This window comes from Gymnoscopelus braueri, assembly GCF_963280865.1.
Source record: "Gymnoscopelus braueri genome assembly, chromosome: 14".
In the NCBI taxonomy this organism is placed as follows: Eukaryota; Metazoa; Chordata; class Actinopteri; order Myctophiformes; family Myctophidae; genus Gymnoscopelus; species Gymnoscopelus braueri.
In genome coordinates, this window is record NC_137619.1 from 7,191,133 (window position 1) to 7,214,802 (window position 23,670).

Sequence of the window (23,670 nt, forward strand, 5' to 3'; positions counted from 1 at the left end):
CAGATGCTCTTCCATTGAGCTAGCTGTTGGCTGAGAAATACAGGTTTCTTGGTGGATTTATGTTGTTTTTCTGGAAGTTAGTCTATAAAGGAAAGCAACACTACTGATATCAGTCAATTTATCCGCTGCCCCAACTTAACGGGGACACTTGCCATGAGTGGGAATCGAACCCACTCAAGTCAAGTCAAGTTATTGGACAGATGCTCTTCCATTGAGCTAGCCGTTGGCTGAGAAATACAGCCTTCCTGGTAGTTTTAACTTGTTTTTCTGGAAGCCAGTCTGCAAAGGAGAGCATGACAGGAAAGACTCCAGTGGGATTCGAACCCATGGCCTCTGGATCACATATATAGTGTCTCACCTCACTGAGCTATCTGCTGGTTGATACAATACAGCTTTTCTTCTCCTTTGACTTGAACAACAAACAAGACAAATAATTAAAAAAAAAAAACATTGTAACAGCATAAATATACATCTTTTTCATGGGGGGCCCTGACACTACATCCTTTCACATTGGGGTCCACTGCCCAAATACATGTCAATTCGGGGGGTTGACAACAAAATGTTTTAGAACCACAGATCCCAGGAAGACAGCTGTAGGTGAATGGATAGAGTGACTGACTGATGAGCCGCAGGTAACAGGTTCAAGGCTCGGCCATAGCAGCAAGTCAGGATGTCCCTGAACAAGACATTTCTAACTGTTCCTCTGAGGGCAGACATCAACTGGGTAAAGCTGCATTTCCCCAAAAGGATCAAATAGGTATTATTAGGAGTGAAATGGTTGTGTTTTTTCACCCCAACTGCACAGGACAGCAGTTTTATGTCTGTTTACATGTATGTTATTTTCAGTGATGGAGACAAACCGACATTCACTGTACTTTAGTACATTTTGTAAACTTATGACTCTGAGTATAGTATAATCTGACTTAAACAAACAAATAATAATAACTTAGTATAGTCTAACTTTTTCCATGTTTTAACAACTTACATTTTGTAAAGCTTGACTCTGATTTAGTATAGTGAGACTTTTGTTTCCTTTGATTTTCTGACATTATTATTTTAACCAGAGTGCCATAGCTGAGTGGTTAGTGGGCCTGCCTGGTGATCTGGATGTCCTGGGTACGATTCCAGGTCAGGTCAACAATGTGGCAATGTGTGTGCCTTAGAGTGATTTGAGGCTGTTAGTTGTTAAAGTGCAGAGGACACATGTATGTGCCTAACAGTATATACTTAGCGAGCACACTGACGTTATTGCCACTACTTATTCGGCCCGTTTTTTGACCCCTAACTAGTCCTTCATACTTTTAGCTACAAACTCCGTTCCAACTCTACAACGTTCGGCCTACTTAGGACATATCGGCTACCATTAGAATTTTAGAGATATTTCACTTTTAATTCCTAAAAATACCTTAGACCTTTAGAAGATTTAGAACCTTAAACCTTTAAAACCTTTTTCCCCCGTTCTGAATTCCCATAGACGTGTTTAATATTGCATGTTTAATATCGCGTGTTAAATAAGAACTGTGTTCCAAAAATAAACAAATGACCCCGGCGGTTTTACTCTTATGGATATGAAGCATCAACTGACGGGGAGAAAACGCTAATGTTACTTCAGCCGAATTAGTTAAATTTTCGCCAGAAACGGACTGTTTCAAATATGAGTGACTGACTATCATAAACGATACAGAGGCTCCTCCCTGACAATATCGCCGAAGCAGTTTGTTTATTTTTGGACCACAATTCTTATTCACCCGTTTCCTTGGCTGTGTGTTTTCCACTTCCTGTCGATTTGATCCAATGATATCCAATGAAATCGACAGGAAGTGGAAAACACACAGCCTAGGATGACCCAATGTTATTCTCCATAGAGAAATTACTTTGCGACCCAGGGGATGGACGAGTGACATCAGGACTTCTGTACTCTATACAGTGACAAACACCTTAAGGAGTGGGGACTGTTCTAATAATGGGTTAACATGTGCATGTACAAACTGGATTTATCCACTAGAGGGCAGTGTTGCCCTTCCACCTCGGTCCGGTATGCCTCTCGGTCGGTCGGAAGGAAGGAAAGAACGATCGATTATAACAATTGGGTGTCAGGGAAACGAGCTCGACCTTTTCATCATCAGAGGACAACAAGAATGGAACAGATGTTTTCACATATACAGTCTATTATTTTATTCCCACTGCGCAATGCCATTTTTGAACGTCCCATTTTTGGTCCCTGGAGGGTGCAGAATGAACGTTTTATCTGAAGTCTTCTGAACGTCCAATTTCAACGTCCACACCTCTATATAAGGGCTTATTCTAGTCCAAATGTGGTCATTGTGGACGTCTTTTCTACGTCAAATTTAGACTAATTATAGACATTTTTTATACTGCTTCTAGGCTCGGTGCATAACTGTAATCCCCATTTTCAGAAAGTGGCCCATTTCCTGTTCATTTTCCTGTAGCTTTGTTTGATTGGCTCAGCAGAAACACATTTGAAGGTGTATGTGTTTCCAGTTAACATGCTGCTGAGCTAATCAAACAAAGCTACAGGAAAATAAACAGGATCAAATGGTTATGCCACCTTCTGAAAACTGGGAATACAGTACACGGAGGTTTACAAATAAATCACAATTCAATACACTTATTTCCTTATTATCTCTTTATTTTTCTTGTGAATACACAGTTCCACAATTACAGTATTCGACAAATATTCTGTGTTCAATGATTGTGGAATATTTGTGGACTGGAACTAGACCCCCTGAAAGGGAGTCTAGTTCATAGGACCACAATGGAAACAAGTCCCCAGGACTTGTGTTATCCTTTTAGCCTTAACGTACCTCATGAGGTTTACCTTTCTGACTAATTAAGTATTCAAACAAACAGCAGATCAAGCCAGCTTTGAATTATTTTGACAGAACAGAAGCGGGACAGCCACTCCCACAATGTTGTTCCATGCTGTCTAGCTCAAGACTGAATACAGAAGGACACACACACACACACACACACAAGGACACACACACACAGGCTGATTAAGCTTGATCCAGAACGGAACAGTTAACTTCTTTTTTTTTTTTACACGTCACTAGTCGAATGAAAATAAAATAATAATAAAAGATAATAGCACAGCCTACTTTGCAGGGACACCCTTTTTGCTTGGGCCGGTCCCACAACAACCGAAAAATATTAAACAAGTGCTATACTGAATAGCCAGTGAGCTACCAGGGTAAGGTCCAACCAGAGCTACTTTGTTGAACAGAACAGAACACAAGTACAAAATACACAATACTGTACAATACTGTGACACTAAGATCCCCCACAATGGACAGTGAAAGTTCAAGTTAAATCAGTCCTGAGTGCCTGCTGTGTGTCCTCCGCCTCCCCTTCTCGCTGGAGCATGCTTGAGGTGGTCTGCGTCATGCTGCCTTATGAGGTCCTCTGTGGCTTCTGGGTCGAATTTCATGACTGCATCTGCATAGTAGAAAAAGACAATAAAAAATGTGCAACGGCAACATGCTGTCCTAGTCCCTATCTGACATAATACACAGATCGATGTGTCAGGAAGGCCATGAGCATAATGACTGACTCGTCCCACCCTTCCCACCATCTTTGAACTCCTGCCATCTGGTAGATGGCAGGATAAGATGATGCTGATGCTGATGATAAGAGCTCAGGGGGAAGCACCAGCAGGTCATCCAACAGCTGCCCCAAACCATCAGAACCCTGAATGCTCGCCATATATTGCCAAAACCAACATCTTGAAAGATGGATAGCACTTTGAATAGTTCTGTATCTATATTTCACTTTGAATGCATCAGCACTTTTTACCAATGTTGTCTGCTCTCTGCTTTTTAATGTTTGCCTCTTTTTAATGTGCACCATAAGTTGTGGAGAACGGTATTTTGCTCCCCTGTATACCTAGTGTGTATTGTGGAAGTGACAATAAAACTGATTCAGAGTCTCCATATTGATATGCAAAAATGTGTTGCTTGTTTAATACAACTAGTTTAATACAAAGCCATCTCCCTTCTACACCTAACCACCACAGTTATTTAAAATGTTATGATAGCCAACGGTAGACAGTTGGCATTGTATTTTTTATGTCAACAGGGAAGGACATGTTTTACCCAATTAAATTTAGAGATTGGCGGGTGCCACTTGTCTGTCCTTGGTCAACATGAAATATGGGCTTACCTTGTATTGCTCTGAAAAAGTCTTAGGTCTTCTCCAAAGCAGTCTTCTCTTTTTCCTCTTCCCCTTCATGTTCAACTGTGCCATCAGGCTGTTACTGAAGAGCCTGAAGAAAAACAATGTTAATAATGTAGTAGGATTTATTGTAAAACATGGTATAAACCCTTTATACTACTAATTTTCACTTAATGTTCAACCATTATGTCATTGACATGACATAACAGAGGGTTCAGGTGTTAAGCTAAAAAAAAGGCAAATTAATAGAAACATGCAGTCAGGCCCTCATCTAGAATAATTAACCAAATAAGTGTTCAGACATTGAAAACCACAGCGCACCCAAACATCACACAAGGGTTAATTCATAGTGTATGTTGAAACATACCGGTCAATAACTTTGTGGACACAGTCCTTAATGTCCTTCCCTCCATTACGGGAAAGTTGCAGCAACTGTTTGAATAAGTCCATGAAAACTTTCACTGACATACCCCAGAGGAACATAAAAAGTGTGCAAGTGCATCTTATGCTGTTCATTACTTCCAGACTTTTGTAAAGCCTACCAGGGTATTAAAAGCTTGGACATCACTGAGGAGTTGCTCCTCTCTCTGGAAGTCCTCCATGTTCTCCATTCTCTCAACATGACTGGCGGCTGAAGAGGCAGGTTCTTTAATGTCTATTAATATGGTTAGGACTTTCTTCTGGTATACTGAAAAATAAGTAAGTGTATATTAACACAATAAATGTTATCTGACATTATAGACACCACCCTACAATGATACAAAACACTGCTATAATTGAAGAGCAGTTTTTGTGTCCCAATAGGAGAGGAGACAAGGACAGAGAGAACAGTAAAGGAAGAAAGGAGAGAAAGGGCAGAAGAGAGAAGGGTTGCAAATTAAAAGTGTCCCCCAGTTTTCTTGGCCAGTGTCCTGTCTTCATTGAAATAGCTCAGAACTTACCTTGTGTTGGCAATGCCCATGTTGGCCTCTCAGTCATTGCATAGCAGCTGTAATAAGAACAAAAAGTATGTTTTAGAAATTACAAAGTGATATTTTTGCATTAAAACTTTCCAAGACAGATGACTATAAATCGTACCCAGGAGAAATAACAAATCTGTCATATTGTAACAATTAGGGGTGCACAATACTACTTGTTGAATTATAAAGGTTTTCATTACTTGGGGCCTTTGGACAACTCACCATGTCTGACCGTGTCCCTCGACCCATCACTGCGGTGGGACCGGTCATCGTGGCTGGTCCTGGACCTGATGCTGTGCCGGTATCTGACACTGTGTCTGGAGCCATCACCGTCCATGGACCTGATGCTGGATCTATCACTGGACCTAGAACATTTGTGGCCATTTCATTTTTGGACATAATACTACTACAATACCATGTTACACTGAAAGAGACTCACCCCTACTGGTTGGTCTTAGATGTTGACAATCACACATCTCCTCTGCTGACAGGTGGCCTAGACCAAGCTGTAGGAAATCACTAGGGCAGCGATAAGGGCTGGAGACCAACCAGTAGAAGTCAGTCGCTACTGATGCTGTGCCCTAAACTTACCTGGAGCGATAGCCATGCCTTGGAGGACCTCTAGCTGCTTTTTGGTTAGCTTGTTGAGCTCTTGAACACACATGTTCTTAGATTTAACATGGCTCCTTTAGTAAGCAAAAAGGTGACCTTTTAAAATGTGACGAATACTCACTGGGTGTGGAGGACGTTTCTCTGCTCCGAGGTGCTAGGCTTGCATGTCCAGAGCCTGGAAAAGACAAAGAATGTGCTTAGATTCCAAATATTGATTTGTAAAGAAAAAGGTGACTGTTGAAATGATATTTATACTCACTAGGTGTGGACGTTTCCCTGCACCGCGATCCCTCAGCACGCTCCACCGGGCGAGGCAAGTCTGAAACACGTGATTGAGCCTGTAACTACTTACTCACTGCTTGTGAATTAGGTATGGTAATGCTTGTTTTAGTATACACAACATGTAACACCTTGTACTGAATGTACTTTAAATGTGTTGGTGCAATGGAGAAAGGGTCGTGGACATTTCTCTGCTCCGAGGTGCTACACTTGCATGTCGGGAGCCTGGAAAAGAAAGAATTTTCTTAGATACCAAATATTTCTTAGATACCAAATATTGATTTGTAAACAAAAGGTGACTGCTTAAATGTGATGCATACTCACTGTGTGTAGACATTTCCCTGTGCCGAGACCCCTCAGCATGATCCAACTCGACAGACATGGTGTCCACCACGACATCCACCAGGCCATCCAGGGCTTGATTTTGTCTGAAACAAAACAATCAGCTTATAACTGATTTCATTGTTGTGTGTACCCAATACATCAGTATCATATTTCATAAATTGACATCAATACTCAACAAGCATTGAGTAACACATTGTTGTCCTGGCTGGACTGCAACTTCCTTGGTGCGATAGGAAAGGAGGTCACCTATACGGATGCACTATAAAGTAAAAATAAACATATCCATATCAAAAACAGACAGCCTTAAAGCATTTGATTGACATTGGATTTATAAATTGATAATTGAAAAAAGTTACAGATCAACATCAGATTCTGTTAAAGTACAAAACATGATATAAAACATGGTCTACAATGTGAGGCCCAGTTTCTGTTAACACATTTCACAGTTTCTGTTAACACATAGAAATTACTTGAGAAACAGATGAACTCTACATCAGTCATTTCTTTATACAGTCTGGTGTGACCTCGTTCCACTGTTGTGGTTATTGTGTGTACCATGGTGTCCTTAAATGCTCTCAATTCATCCTGCATTGGTGTGATTTCGAGCACTCAAGTGATTGTAATGTGCGAGTGAGGCTGTCCTTGACATCTCTCAGTGACTCTGTATTACGTTCTTGCTCTCTCTTCATTTGTTGGAAATTGATTTTGACCATTGCTTCCAGGTGGTGATGGGCAATACGCATTCCTTCCATAGCATTAGCCAGTTCCACCAATGTGGGTCCCGGTGCTATAGAAAAGGTCGGCCGCAAGGGAGGGATGTGGTCGGGGGTGACATTGCCGCAAATGTCCATATCAATTAGACTGTAATTGATTGATTGTCCATCTGGCTAGTGGATTTGATCCGGTTCATTGATTTGAATTATTTCACTCATTGCAGTTGAATGTCCATCCGGTTCATTGATCTGATTTATTTCACTTATTGCAGGTGAATGTCCATCCAGTCATTGATCTGATTTATTTCACTTATTGCAGGTGAATGTCCATCCAGTCATTGATCTGATTTATTTCACTTATTGCAGGTGAATTTCCATCCGGTTCATATATTTGAGGCTGGTTAGCTTGAGTTGACATTGTTTGAGGCTGATTTGTTTGAGGGTGGTGGTGATTTGTTTGAGGGTGGTGGGTTTGACACCAACACGGGTGTTGAGTTTCCATTTCATGAAAGTCCCGCAAGTTTCCATCAACATTTGCCATTTTGAAATTGCAAATGTTCCCTTTTTGATTGCGTTTGAATAAATAAAATTGTTATTTCACACTGAGCTTGTTTGCACAGTTTTGCTTGTTTGTTCCTTTGTTTGTTGAAAATGATCCAGTTTTGCACCTGTGTGAACACAGTTGTTTTTGCTTGAGATTGAGGTCCTTTTAAACATCTGGGGTGCCACTTTTTATGTAACAGTTTAGCTTTGATTTTACTGTTTGGGGTGCCAGTTAGGCCAAAGCCTTACACAAATTTAGTCCAGTTTGGACAAAAAACGCTTTTTTAAAAGCCAACCTTACACAGGATTTAAATGCACAATTAGTAGAACCAAATTAACCTTAAAACCTGAAACCAGGGATTGATTACCCACAAAAGAATACCTTCGACTCAATAAACAGAATGAATGAAATACACAGACACAAAAAAACTCAGTTTGACTTTGTATTGTAAAATAATCCCCAATCCAGTCCACAGTTTGTCCAATACCACACAGTTTAGCGTCAGTTCACAGAGAGTCACTATTCACAACCCACTGTTCCTTCAAAACAGGTTATTCACAAATGTATTGAAACCTTGGTTAACCAAAATAAAATAAAAAGACAAAATAAAAATGCCCCACGACCTTTACCGTGGTGGCGAACGAATGAATGAGGCAACCAGTGGTATACCGTGTTTGTGTGAGAGAGGGGGGGGGGGGGGTAGCTCCAGGAATACGCTCCGCTTTTTCCGGTCAGCCCGTGTGTTTTTCCGGTGTGCCTGTGTGTGTGTGCGGTTTGGATTGTGTAGTTACCTTGCCATGATGTAACTCCAAAGGTCACTGCAGATCAACAGCGAAACAAAATGAAACATATTACAAACATAAACAAACAGATATTACATATATTACAAACAGAAGAGATACTCAGGCGTCTTCTTCTTTTGTGTGTCATCATCATCATCATCAGATGTCCAGCTCATTATTTGATTTACACACATATAGTGTGTAAATCTGTATGTGTTTGTGTGTGTGTGTGTGCGCGCGCGCGCACACACACACACACACACACACACACTTTGGTAGAGGTTTGGATTGTGTAAATCTGTATGTGTTTGTGTGCGCGCGCACACACACACACACTTTGGTATAGGTTTGGATTGTGTAGTTACCTTGCCATGATGTAACTCCAAAGGTCAATGCAGATCAACTGCGAGACAAAATGAAACATATATTACAAACATAAACAAACAGATATTACATATATTACAATATATTACATACAGAAGTGATACTCAGGCATCTTCTTTTGTGTGTCATTATCATCAGATGTCCAGCTCAATGACGTGCAGCCACGCCCTCGTCTCAGGTCCCACATCAAAGAGACCGGCCTCCGATGGTGGTCTGTAAAGGACACAGAGATGATTATGTGATCGGCAGTCTGCATAAGCATACTGTGCAGTCTGTCAGGCCCAAACTGTGGGAGGAGTAGCGCGGAAAAATAAAGTTTATCTAGAAAGAAAGATGATCATTTGTGGTGCAGTTGATTAGTTACAAAATATCCATGGGCAGATTTAACAGAACTGATGATTTACGTACACATGATTTGATTTACACACATATAGTGTGTAAATCTGTCTGTGTTTGTGTGTACACGCACACACACACACACACACACACACACACACACACACACACACACACACTTTGGTAGAGGTTTGGATTGTGTAAATCTGTCTGTGTTTGTGTGTACACGCACACACACACACACACACACACACACACACACACACTTTGGTACAGATCATTTGTGGTGCAGTTGATTAGTTACAAAATATCCGTTGGCAGATTTAACATCATGTTACACACATAGTGTGTATATCTGTATGTGTTTGTGTGCGCGCACACACACACACACACACACACACACACACACACACACACACACGTACGTAGAGGTTTGGATTGTGTAGTTACCTTGCCATGATGTAACTCCAAAGGTCACTGCAGATCAACAGCAAGACAAAATGAAACATATATTACAAACATAAACAAACAGATATTACATATATTACAATATATTACAAACAGAAGTGAGACTCAGGAATCTTCTTCTTTCGTGTATCATCATCAGATGTCCAGCTCAATGACGTGCAGCCACGCCCTCGTCTCAGGTCCCACATCAAAGAGACCGGCCTCCGATGGTGGTCTATACAGGACACAGAGGTGATTATGTGATCGGCAGTCTGCTTAAGCATACTTTGCAGTCTGTCAGGCCCAAACTCTACGAGGAGTAGCGCTGGCAAATAAAGTTCATCTAGATTTAACAGAACTGATGATTTACGTACACATCATAACTTACAGCCTGGTGTACAGCCTTGCCGTTCGCTCATCGGCGTAGGGAACAGTTGCTCCATCCATCACATCTCACTAACGCCTAGTATGTCGAGGCAATAATCTCTCATCGTCTTCAGCACCTGGTCCATACGACCACACTGGAACAGTCTTCGGACGTTTCAGGTGCCTACTCCTGTGTTGGCCTTGGTGTTGAAGATCTCGGGAAGGAAGGAAGGAAGAAAAAAAAGAAAGAAAGAAAGAAAGAAAGACAAAAAATGCTCATTAAATTGCTCATAAAATAATATCATGATCATAAGTACCACATTCCAATTTGACTGGAAGAAGGGTTAAATATCCAGTAATAGTTTTTTTTAATAATGCACTTTCTGCTTGTCTGTCATTGTCAAGAGACACACATATTGTTAGGCATTGAATACTGTAGGCTACTGATAGCCCTGCATTGGGATTATGTTGGCATGAACACAAAATAAACACAAATCATTTGTGGTGCAGTTGATTAGTTACAAAATATCCGTAGGCAGATTTAACAGAACTGATGATTTACCTACACATCATGACTTGATTTACACACACACACACACACACACACACACACACACACACACACACACTTTGGTATAGGTTTGGATTGTGTAGTTACCTTGCCATGATGTAACTCCAAAGGTCAATGCAGATCAACTGCGAGACAAAATGAAACATATATTACAAACATAAACAAACAGATATTAAATATATTACAATACATTACAAACAGAAGTGAGACTCAGGCATCTTCTTCTTTCGTGTATCATCATCAGATGTCCAGCTCAATGACGTGCAGCCACTCCCACGTCTCAGGTCCCACATCAAAGATGCCGGTCTCCGACGGTGGTCTATACAGGACACAGAGGTGATTATGTGATCGGCAGTCTGCTTAAGCATACTTTGCAGTTTGTCAGGCCCAAACTCTAGGAGGAGTAGCGCGGCAAAATAAAGTTTATCTAGGAAGAAAGAATAATAATAAAGTCGGAAGGTTATTATAGTCTGGTTGCTCTGTTAGGGAAACCACACTAATAAACACAGATCATTTGTGGTGCAGTTGATTAGTTACAACATATCCGCAGACAGATTTAACAGAACTGATGATCTACGTACAAATCTTAACTTACAGCCTGGTGTACAGCCTTGCCGTGATGATGCGTTTGCTCATCGGCGTAGGGAACAGTTGCTCCATCCATCACATCTCACTAACGCCTAGTATGTCGAGGCGATAATCTCTCATCGTCTTCAGCACCTGGTCCATACGACCACACTGGAACAGTCTTCGGACGTTTCAGGTGCCTACTCCTGTGTTGGCCTTGGTGTTGAAGATCTCTGTAAGGAAGGAAGGAAGAAAAAAAGAAATTAAGACAAAAAGAAATGCTCATTAGATTGCTCATAAAATAATATCATGATCATAAGTACCACATTCTGATTTGACTGGAAGGAGGGTTAAATATCCAGTAATAGTTTTTTTATAATGCACTTTCTGCTTATCTGTCATTGTCAAGACAGACATATATTGTTAGGCATTGAATACTGTAGGCTACTGATAGCCCTGCATTGGGATTATGTTGGCATGAACACAGAATAAACACACATCATTTGTGGTGCAGTTGATTAGTTACAAAATATCCTTAGGCAGATTTAACAGAACTGATTATTTACGTACACATCATGACTTGATTTACACACACACACACACACACACACACACACACACCAGAGACCTGCACGGGTCCAATTTTGAGAACCCGCGCCCGCCCCGCCCGTCAATACTCAGATCCGTAGACCGACCCGCCATCCGTGATTATTTCAAAATACGAACCAGACCCGCCCGTCAAATAAACGACCCGTTGTCCGCCCGTTTACCCGTGATTACATGCAGAGTAAAATGTAAATCCTATTGAAAAGTGTGTTGAAAAAGATAGCAGCCTTCAACAACAGCGCTACATTCAGTGGTCAGGTTCGTACAGAAATCAAGTTAAGACGGAGGAGCGAGCTTAAGCCACGCGCGTGAACGTGCATCTACGCAGCATGTGTCGTTGTCAGATGGTTTTAATTTGAAGGTTTAACAGGATGTTCAATGTATTTTTGTGAGTTAAGATTACTGACCAGCGTGCTCCATGCAGTTGTGCTGTGTTAAGTTACACAAGTGACGTTGTTTGGGCGGAAACAGTGCTCTCTGATTTTCACAATAAAATGATACTCGCCCGCGATTAGTTCAGTACCGCCCGTCCCCGGACCCGTGATATTATCAAAGTAAAAGTTTCACCCGTTAAACGCGGGTACCCGTCTGGTATCCGCGGGTACCCGGCTGGTATCCGCGGGTACCCGGCTGGTATCCGGCTGGTATCCGCGGGTACCCGGCTGGTATCCGCGGGTACCCGGCCCGTTGCAGGACTCTGACACACACACACACACACACACTTTGGTAGAGGTTTGGATTGTGTAGTTACCTTGCCATGATGTAACTCCAAAGGTCACTGCAGATCAACAGCGAGACAAAATGAAACATATTACAAACATAAACAAACAGATATTACATATATTACAGTATGTTACAAAGAGAAGTGAGACTCGGGCATCTTCTTCTTTCGTGTATCATCATCAGATCAATGACTTGCAGCTCAATGACTTGCAGCCACGCCCTCGTCTCAGGTCCCACATCAAAGAGACCGGCCTCCGATGGTGGTCTGTACAGGACACAGAGGTGATTATGTGATCGGCAGTCTGCTTAAGCATACTGTGCTGTTTGTCAGGCCTAAACTGTGGGAGGAGTAACGTGGCAAAATAAAGTTTATCTAGAAAGAAAGAAGAATAAAGTCGGAAGATTACTATAGTCTGGTTGCCCTGTTAGGGCAACTACACTAATAAACACAGGTCATGTGTGGTGCAGTTGATTAGTTACAACATATCCGCAGACGGATTTAACAGAACTGATGATTTACGTACAAATCTTAACTTACAGCCTGGTGTACAGCCATGCCGTGATGATGCGTTCGCTCATCGTCGTAGGAAACAGTTGCTCCATTCATCACATCTCACTAACGCCTAGTATGTCGAGGCGATAATCTCTCATCGTCTTCAGCACCTGGTCCATACCACCACACTGGAACAGTCCTCGGACATTTCAGGTGCCTACTCCTGTGTTGGCCTTGGTGTTGAAGATCTCGGGAAGGAAGGTAGAAAGAAAGAAAAAAATTAAAAAATGAAGAAAGCCAGAAAAAAAGACATTAAAAAAATGCTCATTAGATTGCTCATAAAATAATATCATGATCATAAGTACCACATTCTGATTTGACTGGAAGGAGGGTTAAATATCCAGTAATATTTATTTTTTTAATAATGCACTCTCTTCTAGTCTGTCATTGTCAAGAGACACATATATTGTTAGGCATTGAATACTGTAGACTACTGATAGCCCTGCATTGGGATTATGTTGGCATGAACACAGAATAAACAGATCATTTGATCAAGAAAGCAGAACAAAACTAGTTTCAAATCCAGCCCAAGAGTGAGTGTTCAAGCGTGCCACATTCCACCAATCTTTAGCGGTTACATGAAGCACATTTCGTAATGTAGCAAGCAGTTCGTCATCCGCTAGAGGATTGAGAGCAAGGAAATCACGACACCTCTCAAGGTAAAGGAGGGGATCAGAACTGTCATCCTTCTTCCCAAAAGTAGGAAATTCCAATTTAATTGGCCTTACAGGGCGTCTACACCCATCTGTATGAGCAGACGTATGAGTAGGAGAGCCAGAAGGAATTGCAGAGGTGGTGGGTGAAGGACTAAGGAAGCCATGAGTTTGAGGAACAGGATGCATAGTGGACTGCATCCGGGAGGGTGTGGGCTGTCTGGGCTGTCTCCAGTTGTTCGGAGAAGACAGCCTGTTTCTCAGTAGTAGACACCACAGAAGCTGTGTGCAGTGACGTTTGCCTGAGTGTGGTCATGTCGACCGACATGTCCCATAACATTTTACCGCATTGTGAAAGCTCCATCTGTAAACGGTCTACTGACTTAATCAAAGGAGTAGTGGTTGCATTTACTTCCTGAAGAAGCGCTTGGTGGTGGTTCTGTAAGTGCCACTGAACGGCAGTGGTGAGTTGTGTTCTATGGTAATCAAACTGTTTGTCCATATAATTAGTTATTTCATCTTTTCCCTTCTCATTGAGTTGTATTCATTTGTTAGACAGTGCGTCCATGGCATTTTTAAGCTCCTTTGTTTGTCCTTCCTGTTCAACTCTGAGCTGTTTGATTTGATCGAGGAGGAGTTTGAAGTGTTTGCTGACTTTTATGCAGACTGTTTACATCATCTTGAATTTGGAGTAATAGCCATGAAGGTGTGAAAGTAGGTGGAGGTTGCCTGTGTCCAGGTGGCGGATTGCGGTGTTCAGGTAAATTAATGAGGTCCATGTCAACTATGGTATGACTGGTTAGCCTTCCTTCCTCCTGCACATCTACAGGGATCTGGCCATCTCCAGATTGATTCACAATAACCGGTTCCACATTACTTTCATCCTCAGACTCAGTTTTACGTGGTGCATTGGTGACTTGGGTTTCCATGTTGGCTCCATTGATTGGTTGATTGACTGGGTTTGGCTCTGGGGTTTCCATGTTGGCTCCATTGATTGATTGATTGACTGGGTCTGGCTCTGGGTTTTCCAGGTTGGCTCCATTGATTGGTTGATTGACTGGGTTTGGCTCTGGGTTTTCCAGGTTGGCTCCATTGATTGATTGATTAGGTTTGGCTCTGGGTTTTCCATGTTGGCTCCATTGATTGGTTGATTGCTCTGAGCTTTCCATGTTTGGTTTTATTATTCTCAATGTTTTATTGGTCCCATCTGGGGTGCCACTTTTATATGTAAGTCCTTTGTGTGTTTTTTTTTTTGAATAGTTACGTACACAGCATGACTTGATTTACACACATTTAGTGTGTAAATCTGTATGTGCGGGCACACATACTGTACACACACACACACACACACACACACACACACACACACACACACACACACACACACACACTCTTTGGTAGCGGTTTGGATTGTGTAGTTACCTTGCCATGATGTAACTCCAAAGTTCACTGCAGATCAACAGCGAGACAAAATGAAACATATTACAAACATAAACAAACAGATATTACATATATTACAATATATTACAAACAGAAGTGAGACTCAGGTGTCTTCTTTCGTGTATCATCATCAGATGTCCAGCTCAATGACGTGCAGCCACGCCCTCGTCTCAGGTCCCACATCAAAGAGATCGGCCTCCGATGGTGGTCTGTACAGGACATAAGGTGATTATGTGATCGGCAGTCTGCTTAAGCATACTTTGCAGTCTGTCAGGCCCAAACTCTAGGAGGAGCAGCGCAGCAAAATAAAGTTTATCTAGAAAGAAAGATGAATAATAAAGTCGGAAGATTACTATAGTCTACTATAGTCCACACTAATAAACACAGATCATTTGTGGTGCAGTTGATTACAAAATATCCGTAGACAGATTAAACAGAACTGATGATTTACGTACACATCATAACTTACAGCCTGGTGTACAGCCTTGCTGGAACAACTATGCCCCCTAAAGGCAGTAAAGTAAAATAAGTAAAATGTTCCATTACAGACACCGTAGAAAAGCCGAAATCTGTATAGGGCATAGCAGTGGCGGCCATTTTCTGGTTCCACTTCAAAATAGTCAATGCATTTTTCCCATTGACATTTCCAATGTCATTTCCAAATATTTTTGGAAATGTCAATGGGAAAAATGCATTGACTATTTTGAAGTGGAACCAGAAAATGGCCACCACTGCTATGCCCTATTGAAAGGAAGAGGCTAGAACAGTAATTTTAAGCATTTATGCTTTTATTTCAGCAGGACAGTGAAGAGACTCAGTCAGGGCAAAGATGTGGCAATATGCAACACGGCCTGCTAATACTACAATAAGTAGGTCAGTAATAGTGTTCATTTTCAATGAAAATATAATAATATCAAACGTTTTTTTTATTTAGTAGAATGGGACATCACCTTGGGATGCCATCTTGGATTTGAATCAGTGGGTAATTCCACTGATTCAGTCCCAGTTTTTGAGCCCTAAAACCCAGGGTTAGTTAACCCTAAAACCCGGGGTTAGACACCAAAACCACCTTTCTGGGTTAAATAGTAATTGATATATAGCCATTTTAAGCTCCCGGCAGCCAGCTTGGACGGCATCTTGAAAATGTTCACATTTTGGTGGCAGTAGCATATAGTGAATTGCATTTGTACCCATGTTTGTGCCGAATCTAGGGGGAACAAGATCAGAGGAGCTCCTTCTGGTGTTGTGCCAGTGGGTGTCACTCAATCTAGCGTGAGTGAATACAATTGAATTGAACAGAAAAGAACATACCTTGGCATTTAAGTTGGCATCCAGTAGGATATTGTCTGGTTTCAGGTCCATGTGTACGAGGTCGTTCTTACTGTGAAGGAAGTCCATGGCCAGAGCCACCTGGTGGGCCAGACGGAACGCCAGGGCCCAGAGTGGAGGCTTAGACAGGGCCTTCTGGAGGGTCTTCAGGGAGCCTCCCTCCATCAGCTCAATTACTATACCCTGCCTCTCTTTGGAGCCCAGGCCAGGGGGGCGGCCCTGGTACATCCCATGGACCACGGGCACATACTGCTGGCCAGCAGCCTCTCGACACAGGGCAGCATATGATTGACCAAACTGCAGTGTGGACAGTGTAGGAGGAGAAGGACAGCAGTTAGAATACAGTTATATGGAGCGGACTTATATTATGAAATAAGTCATTATTGTAAATCAACCTAATAAAAAATAAATCCCAGCATAATAATTTAGCTTTTTGATCATTGTCATCATACCCATCATCTTTAGGTAACTTGATGGCCACTTTGCCCCAGTCCTTGTGTTCGTCACTATAGACAAATCCAAATCCCCCTGTGGCGATCCATTCCCAGTTCTCCAGGCTTTCGTTGCCAATTCTCACCATAGGACAGAACCATGAAAGATTCAACTCTAGAGGGAAATAATTATAGGACAATTAATCTGACATTTTAGCATACTCTCAATTTATAATAAATAGCTGCTGAGGCTTCATACATGCTTCCTTTATCATATTTTATATTTATAAAAGCCATGAATATTCATGCAAAACAAAACGCTCACTTCCACTGAAACAGGAATTGCGAACTTAGCAGAAGTGGGCTCCATTATTAGCCTAGTACCACACACCCTGAGAGCCCTATTATTAGCCTAGTACCACCAGTGTTTCTCTTATATGCATTTAACAGTGGTGGCACGCCACGGCTTGTTTTTGACCGCCACAGCTTGATTTTTATGCAAATTATGTTTTATATGCGACGCGTTGTGAGCTTGTAGGTGTGCGACACCGTCGTGTGACGAAGTATGAATTGTGCCGTGTTATCATTCTCTCCCCAGTCTCTCCTGTGAAACGGCTCCCCTTAGGGTAACAGCTTTCTATGGGTCACAAAGGTTTCAGTAACGTAGGCTTCACGGCACCGGCGGCTGCTCGCTAGAATGTGTTTTATTTTGACAGCTCTGTTTGCTTACTTTTCTAAGATGATTTCAACGCAGATATTGTTGTTCACAAAGATGTAGCCTTGGATCATCATCAAGATTATCATAGACATATTTTATCGATTCTAACATTTGTATATCTATGAAAGACAGTAGCTGGTTTCCATAATCCAAATCCTCGCTGCACATTCAACACTCACAACGCAAGAACGCATGTCCGCTGATCTCATAAGATCCCGCACTCAATTCTATCTTAACTGATTGATGTCTAGTCTGGATATCAAAACGTGTGTCAGTTGTTTATGTCACAAGTCAATCAATGCGATTTGAAATGTGAGTTCGCGGCCCCACGGCGTCACTTTAGTTCCAGTCGGGAGGACCCGGGCGGGCGATTATTATCATCATCTTTATCACTGTAAACCCCAACTTGTTATTTCAACTTAAATATATGAATGTCCATGCTGCCTTAGAAGGATATGTCAAGACAACGAGTTAACTGAAATAAATGTTGCTATTTGACTCAACTCCAACTCCATTCCACATTACTTGATAACTTTAGTTGATATAACTTAGCCTGAAGTCAATAGATACAACTTAAATTCATTACTTAGCCTGAAGTCAATAGATACAACTTAAATTCATTACTTAGCCTGAAGTCAGCAGATACAACTTAAATTCATTACTTAGCCTGAAGTCAATAGATACAACTTAAATTCATTACTTAGCCTGAAGTCAATAGATACAACTTAAATTCATTACTTAGCCTGAAATCAATAGATACAACTTAAATTCATTACTTAGCCTGAAGTCAATAGATACAACTTAAATTCATTACTTAGCCTGAAGTCAATAGATACAACTTAAATTCATTACTTAGCCTGAAATCAATAGATACAACTTAAATTCATTACTTAGCCTGAAGTCAATAGATACAACTTAAATTCATTACTTAGCCTGAAATCAATAGATACAACTTAAATTCATTACTTAGCCTGAAATCAATAGATACAACTTAAATTCATTACTTAGCCTGAAGTCAATAGATACAACTTAAATTCATTAGCTGAGTAAACTACATTATGTTGTATGAACATTATTGTAACTTAAATGTCTTAGTTGATTTAACTGCAATCCTAGTGAGTTTAACATTCATTCCTATCAAGATCATTTACATATATCAGTTGTTTTAACTGTAATACTATTATTCAACCTAAATGTAGTCAAATATTTGATTATTTGCTGGTGAAATATATTTTTTCATCCAATACAAACAAGCATTTATCATTAAAACGCTGTGTTGCAAACCTTGAAAACAAAAAGGGTTAAGTAGTGAAAGGCAGCTGTGCGTTCTGATTGGTCTATAAACCCAAAGCTGTTCCGATCTACAGATCCACAATGCCTCACGGATGGACGCATTGTGAGCTTGTAGATTTGCTATTTTCGGTACGTAACACCCTTTCTACGACGGAGCATAGCATAACATGCTGCTCTGCTCTGTAAAAATCAGAGTTGAAAAGAAACGTAGCGAACCTATTCATTCAGTGCATTTAACTTGTAATAAGCCAGAACATGATTGTTCAAGCCGATCCTATCTATGTTCAACAGCAACCACAGTTATGGCCATCCTTCGGTCGTTACAAGGCTAAGATGTAATATGGGCAACTGGCGGCCCGGGGGCCACATGCGGCCCCCACCTTCACTTAATGCGGCCCGCAGGTTAATATTGGAATACTGATATATTATTGATTTCAGCTGTTACAATTCCAAACATGACCCGCTTTAATTACTTCAGTCTATATTAGTAGCTTAATGACTCGTATAAAAATTCGATTGTCTTTTTTATGTCCAATGTATTTGTATTTAAGTTCATAAAGTTAACATAAGTACTGAATGCATTTGTAATTAAATACAAATGTTACTTTTCAGGATTCCAATAAAAAAAAATGCAAAAATAGCCGATCTACAAGCTCAAAACGCGTAGATCGGCTATTTTTGCTACTTGTGTGTGACGAAGCAGAGCATTAATTACGAAAAAAGTCAACATACGGAGATAAGAGGTGTCTGCCCGGCAGTGTATGCAATGTGTCCCTCTGGAGTGAGTGTGGACATAGAGTGGCCCTCTCCATCATCAAAGTTTCAACACCCCTGCTGTAGTATATTGATACACCCAATTTGGACATAAAATACCAATTTGAACATTCAAAAGGACATGCCTAAAAACAAGGCCTTAACACCTCATACTAGATGGCCTATAGAACACATTCCTGAAATTCAACACTCTTATCAACAAACCATCGCTGAGCAGTTGGAAATGCTTGCCAGATGCCACATGACCTTAGCTGACCTCTAGGAGCTGGGGCGTTGTCCTTCCACATAGACATTACAACACTGGAACACACACACACACACACACACAATTTAGTAACTCATGCACAGAGAGTAGGGATGGGTAGTGGCAAGAACCTCAGGATACTTGGGTCACGATACGATTGTATCACGATATATTGAGATGCAATATATATTGCGATATTCTACAGAATTTACAGAGGTTTTTGGTGGGTGTAAAGTATAAGTGCATTTACTCAAGTACTGTACTTAAGTAAAATTAAGGTATTTTTACTTTTACTCCACTACATCTGAGGAAAATATTGTACTTTTACTCCACTACGATTATTTGAAAACTTTAGTTACTAGTTACTTTGCAGATAGTAGGCCTGACCTTGATTATTCGAATAGTCGACTAATAATGTCGAGGGGAGTCTGAGTCGACTGCCAATAACATGTTGCATAACATATTTTTTGCATGATTCGACTGAGAGGTTGGCTGTCGAATCAGACTGATTCGACTGCCAACCTCAGTTGTTTCAACAAAAAATAAATAAATATATTAGTTTTATTTTTTTTGTGGTGTTGCATTAGTCGACTATTAGTCGACTATAGGCAATATTTGGCCAATCAGATTCGACTATAGAAATCCTTAGTCGGGGATAGGCCTAGTGTGGAGTAAGGCATTCACAAATAGTGATATTTAGCATTCAACTTATAACAATAAGAACCATAAAATTGTAAGTCTGAGTTATATTAAAGTAAAAAAGGTGCTGTACATGCGGCAGTAACAAACTAAAACTATTGTAGACCAAAAATAATTCACAAAACTGTTGCTTTTGAAATTAAAGGCAGTATTTGATCTGACCCAATATGAATCAAACAAAATAATAATTCAATTCAACGATCAGTATACTTCAAAATACAAATGAAGAATGATCCAACTCTGATCTTTAGTCCTGCAATGCAAAGTTCTTTTAAATGTCTCCAAAGAGTAAAGTTTCCCAAAAGTATTGTAGATCTCTTTCCGAGAATCCAATAATCCGCAAAGTCAGCAAATAAAAAGGCAATGCATTGCATAAAGAGGAAAAAATATAATCCTCACCCAACCTTCCAAGTCAGGATGCCACATGGGTTCCTTTGTCCAAAAGCTCTGAATTTATTCAGAGCTAAACCCTCAGAAATGTTCCTCGACCAAACTTCTCTCCTTCCAGATCCATAAGTTCTCTGGCCACACCACTCAGTGGTTTATCAATCCCTGATTTTGGTTTAGTATAGCCTTACAAGAGTCTCCTTCTCAAACACCAACAAACATCTTTTTCAATACCTAAAATGGAACCCCCGGCCGCCTCACTTCCTGTACTTTTATAGCTGTTCCTGATACCTCACTTCCTGTGGAACTTTTGCTGCTTTTTCCCCACAGCGCCCCCTATGAGTGAACCGTGTCAACAGAAAATGAATCATAATGGCCATAATCACCTTACACAAAACAAAAAAAAAAACTGTACACTACATTTAGGTGTTAAATATTCAACCTTATCTTAACATATATATTCCCCTGTTATCACCAAGTATGTTATGTTTCTTGTGTATCTTTTTCTTTCAATACTCATCATACCTGGACAGGAAATACATTATTTCACACATGTGGCAGTGTCACATTGGTACTCCAACATCTCAATGTCACTTAAGACTAAGCTTCAAACCTCCCAAAACAAACTGATTCGACTGCTTCTCGGCCTGGGGCCCATGACTCACCTTTCTCCCACTCATTTTGCTAGCCTAGGCTGGCTCAGGGTAGAAGACAGGGTTTAACAACTAAAAATGGGATGGTCTTCAAAATTGTAAATGAAAATTTGCCCGAAATGCCCCCTATACCCACAAATCTGACTAAAATAGTCCAAAAAGTTAGCGACACCCACAGTCACAGAACTAGAGGGAGCGTTAACAACGATCTGGTACCACCCACCCATAAAACAAACATGGGTAAATGCTCCTTCTACAGCACTGCCACCCAGGTTTGGAATAGTCTAACCCTAACCCTCAAAAAAAAAAACATCCGGCCAAACAAATGTTGTGTGTGATGTGTTTCATCACATGGGTCCAGAGATCATGTGTGCAGGTTTTGGTGAGACTTGAAGGAAATCTGTAGGAGGAGAAAAAAGTGTGTGTAAAAGGCTTTTGAAAAAGAGCAGATCTACAAGCTCACAACGCATCGCCATGTGACGCGTTGTGAGCTTGTAGATCTGCTATTTTCAAATAGCCAAAGTTTATATAGGGCTGAGGTGGTTATTGTATGTTTTGTAATAATAATCTAAATCTACAAACTAACTAGTAACTAAAGTTTTCAAATAATTGTAGTGGAGTAAAAGTACAATATTTGTATCTGAGATGTAGTGGAGTAGAAGTAATAGTATAGAAAAATGGAAATACTCAAGTAAAGTAAAAAATCCTCAAAATTGTACAGTACTTGTGTACATGTACTTAGTTACTGTCCACCTCTGCCTAATAGGGTGACCCTAGGGTGTCCATAATGGTGTACATAATGGTGTACCAAAGGAATATCACTTAGCCATGTCTGTATCAAGACCTTGCGTACATTTACTCAAGTACTGTACTTAAATACAATTTCGAGGTATTTGTACTTTTTTGAGTATTTCCAATTTCCAATACTTTTACTTCTACTCCACTACATCTCAGAGGCAAATATTATACTTTTACTCCACTACAATTATTTGACAGCTTTAGTTACTAGTTACTTTGTAGATTTTGATTATTATTACAAAACATACATTAATCACTTCAGCCCTACATACATTTCGGCCATTTGAAAATAGCCTATCTAGGGGGCACGGTGGCGCAGTCGGTAGCCTCACAGCAAGAAGGTCCTGGGTTCGATTCCCGCCGGGGACGCTGTGGGCGCTGGGGGCGTGTCTTCTCCTCCGCGTCATCAGCGCCCATACCCTAGGTGGGGTTGGCGAAAGGGCCTACTCTGTGTGGAGTTTGCATGTTCTCCCCGTGTCTCCCAGGGTAGTTAATACCCTCACAAAAACATGTAGTAATCCTGGTCACTATACCGCCTCCCCCATGACAGCCGGGGCGCCTGATGGAGGGGAAGGGAACTGGTTGGAATAACGTGTTCCTTCCACGCGCTACGTCCAACCAGGAAAACTCCCCCCTGTCAGGTGACAAGAAGGTCAGTTGGCTCTCATGCACTGAAGGAAGCATGAGCTCGGCCCTGGCCTCCCCAGGCTGTGGGGGACTGGTGTAGCGCTGGTGTAGGGCTGGTGTAGCGCCCAGGATCACTTAGGAAATTGGCACCGGGTGAAAAAAAAGAGGGTTACAAAAATCGCGGGATAAAAATTATAGAAAAAAAAAAAGAAAATAGCCTATCTATAGATCTGCTATTTTCAAAAGATTTTTTATACATTTGAAAACTTGTGAAATGGGACATTTCTGCATAATAAGTACTTTCTACTTTGGTACTGTAAGTACATTTTGATATCGATAGTTTTTGTTCTTTTACTCAAGTACTTCTGAATTTCTGACTTTTACTTGTAACAGAGTATTTCTACACTGCAGTATTGATACTTTTACTTAAGTAAAGGATGTGAGTACTTTTTCCATCACACTGCTTGTGACTAAATAATGCGTCCATTGTAAAGTGTTGGACATGTGAGGAGTGTCTTTGATGAGGGACTTACATTGGTGACGCACAAGTCCATGTCGTTCAGGAAGTCAGTCAGGACAGCGGGGGGCAGCAGAGTCAGTCACACTCTACAGCAGTGAAAGAGAAAAGTCATTCAGTATAATAAAT

The 23,670-nt window shown here is 40.9% G+C and overlaps 1 protein-coding gene across 1 annotated transcript; it reads right to left on the reverse strand.

The window, feature by feature from the left end:
• Positions 1–216: 216 nt before the first annotated feature.
• On the reverse strand, positions 217–23,578 carry LOC308100482 (uncharacterized protein; the record flags this gene model as incomplete). Its single annotated transcript, XM_080449546.1, has 11 exons — positions 217–279; positions 4,180–4,282; positions 4,559–4,623; positions 4,734–4,879; positions 5,133–5,179; positions 5,414–5,503; positions 6,227–6,266; positions 6,366–6,469; positions 6,797–6,813; positions 16,383–16,697; positions 23,558–23,578. 11 exons carry the CDS (start codon positions 23,576–23,578, stop codon positions 217–219), a joined length of 1,011 nt encoding a protein of 336 aa, XP_080305672.1.
• Positions 23,579–23,670: the final 92 nt, after the last annotated feature.